At 40.8% G+C, this 2,662-nt stretch overlaps 1 protein-coding gene across 1 annotated transcript in view; it reads left to right on the forward strand.

Moving 5' to 3' along the window:
• moto (minamoto) overlaps positions 1-2,155 on the forward strand; it is a 64,492-nt gene extending 62,337 nt beyond the window's left edge. The window contains exon 8 of the mRNA XM_048614397.1: positions 1,914-2,155. Within this exon, the coding sequence (XP_048470354.1) occupies positions 1,914-2,155 (242 nt within the window). The remainder of the gene's footprint in view (positions 1-1,913) is intronic.
• The last annotated feature ends 507 nt before the right edge of the window (positions 2,156-2,662 follow it).

Here is a 2,662-nt window from a genome sequence, read left to right on the forward strand (position 1 = left end):
CGTTAGCCTTCCTGCTCCTCTGATGCTGCTTGGCCTGCTGTGTTCATCCAGCTCTACACCTTGGTAGCTAAGATTTTACCAGTGTGTTGGCGACTGGTTGGGAGGCATGTGGGCTAGGAAAATGGCACTGAAATGTGTCAGGAGCAAAGCCCAATGTGTTTGTGCCACTACAAGATTATCCCAGAGGCAGTCAGGGTGGTGGGATAAGGTCATATTTCAAGCTGATGAAAAGGCAATTAAGTCTGTTAAACAGGTAAATAATTGCAATTTTACCAGCACTTTTGTTTTTTGAGTGATGCAGAAGAAAACCAGAGCTTAAGAAACTTGTTAACTACAATGAGGCAGAAACTCAACTACATTTGACAGCCATTATGAGAATTTTGACAGTAGAATTTCTGGGTGAATGTCCTGTTACTTGGAAAGGAGTGGAATAGTGGAATTCCTTGAGAACTTTGCAGCAATTTGTTGTGGGCCTCATTCATGGCCTTGAGACTTCCAGTGAGGAGCGGCACAAGAGAGGTAGAGAGCTGTAGTCAAAAGCACCCACGTGCCCAAGAGGATCATGAGGCTGGAAGAAGAACTTATGAGAGCAGAGGGGCAAGCAACTAGCAAGATGCCTGCAGAAAACACTACCTATCAGAAATTATCTACGATGAGAGGTATTGTTCTCGGCAAATGTTGAAGCGGCAAAGTCACTGAGCACTTCACCTCTCCCATGCATGGGGCGGTGGGGTGTCACAGAACTCTGCCATAATGGACATGCAACTGGATGCAATGGGAAATGGTGTGTACCCTTGCCTGTGGCTTTGAACTTCAGTGTGACATTTGACTTTGGAGGCATCTGGAGGTTTCCTCTGGGGGTATAAAAAGTGGCAGTAACTGCATGGTACAAGAAAACTTCAAGGGAGCACAGACAAGATAGGCAGGGAGGTACATGTAGGGAGTTTCACAACGCACTCATGCAGACTCACGCATTTCTCATGAATAGCATTTATTAAAATAAGTTTTATTCCTTCTGTAGCTCTGCTGCCCTATGCTTGAATACTTCTCCAAAGCCCTGGACCTGTCGTCACATTGGCACAGGACATACATTAACCTCATTCGGTTATGTCCTTCCCATCACACCCTTTTGTGTGAGCCATCCATCAGCTTATGGTCAAAATATCAAGATTCATATAGATAGTTCAAGAAGAGGGTGACGTCTAAATACATTATCAAACTTTCTCAGGTGCTCGTAAATGCTTCTATATGGTTACCCTATCCTGTCAGTTGAGATGGAGGCAGTCTGGTAATGTGCTGTTTGTTCTGCGGATTTTGACGGCTGTGACAGTCACCCTTTGAGTGTCTGTGGCCTTGAGGATCTAAGTATATTGGAATCGCTGCTTGGATTCAGGAGTCGTCTCTGTTACCACAGCTTCCTTTGGCATTGGTGTGTCAGCCATAAGGGCTCAGTAACTGAAATGAATGGCAAGACACTGCAAAATCACTGTTAGATTGTCGGAGATGAGAAAAATTAAGTAAATTTCAAAGACTCGCTCCTGAGGTCTGCTCATGGTGGAGGGGGATTTGGGTGTGTGACAATGGAAGATAAAAGGGCAGCTTTGAGGAACCTCTGAAAGAAGTAAAGAGATGCACAGAGGTTAGATAGTAATTCTTGCACAATCTAATTTCATAATACAGATAATTAATTTATTAATTTTTGTTTGCACGGTGTAAAGTGCCAACCCTCTGGTCACCTGTACATGTATCTCCCCAGTAGACTGGAACATGGAGCAGTCTCGCCTGCATATCATCCTATACTTAGTACTCAAAATGTTACCAGTGTAGTACATTAATGTATACTGCTAAAATGCTTCATTGTTGATATGGACTCACTTAATCTTTAATACAGTTTCTATCTCTTTTATGTGCAGATGTTCTTGCTTTGGCTATCGCAGTTAAAGAAATGGCAGTAGCTACACGGAAAGCCCGGACTGCCTTGTGGTGTGCCCTCCAGATGACTTTACCTAAAACACCAAACGCCAATCCAGATGACCAAGTAGAAGTAGAAAGAGAACTACAGGATCTAGTAACTAATGGAGACAAAAACTATCAAAACAGAAGCAACTACTATAGTGGGGAAAAAAATGAAGTGGTGAAAACACGTGTTGATTAAGAACTCCTGAAGAAAAAAAACTGCAAATCTTTAAATTAAATGATTCTATTATCTTTTGAGTAACTAACGTGAATTAGTTAAGTTGCAGTGATCACAAATTCAGATAAACTAAAAAGAAAGCATTAAGGGGATAAAGACTAAAATGTGTAGTCTCCCTATAAAGTAATTATAAACATTGCAGCTTGTGGTCAAGCACGCATTTGGTTAGTGAATACATCTCTGTATAATTGAGACAAGTGATATAAAGCTTATTTAAAACTCTCACTACCATAATTTAACAAGGTCATTTTACCTTTTGTTGGTGAATTGTTCTTGTCAAATCTTCCTAATCAGAGTGACTAAAGCTTCTTAGTCAGGTAATTTTAATGCAATGTTTGTTTTAGTTTCTGTAAAATGTTTGTTATTTATTATAGGCAAAGTTTATAAAAGTGGTCATAGCTTTCCTTGACATGACCAAAAAGGAAAGGTAACCTCTATTTGGTGAAAGTGAGCAATAAATGCACCAAA

The sequence above is a fragment of the Rhincodon typus genome, chromosome 30 (assembly GCF_021869965.1).
Source record: "Rhincodon typus isolate 14 chromosome 30, sRhiTyp1.1, whole genome shotgun sequence".
NCBI lineage: Eukaryota > Metazoa > Chordata > Chondrichthyes > Orectolobiformes > Rhincodontidae > Rhincodon > Rhincodon typus.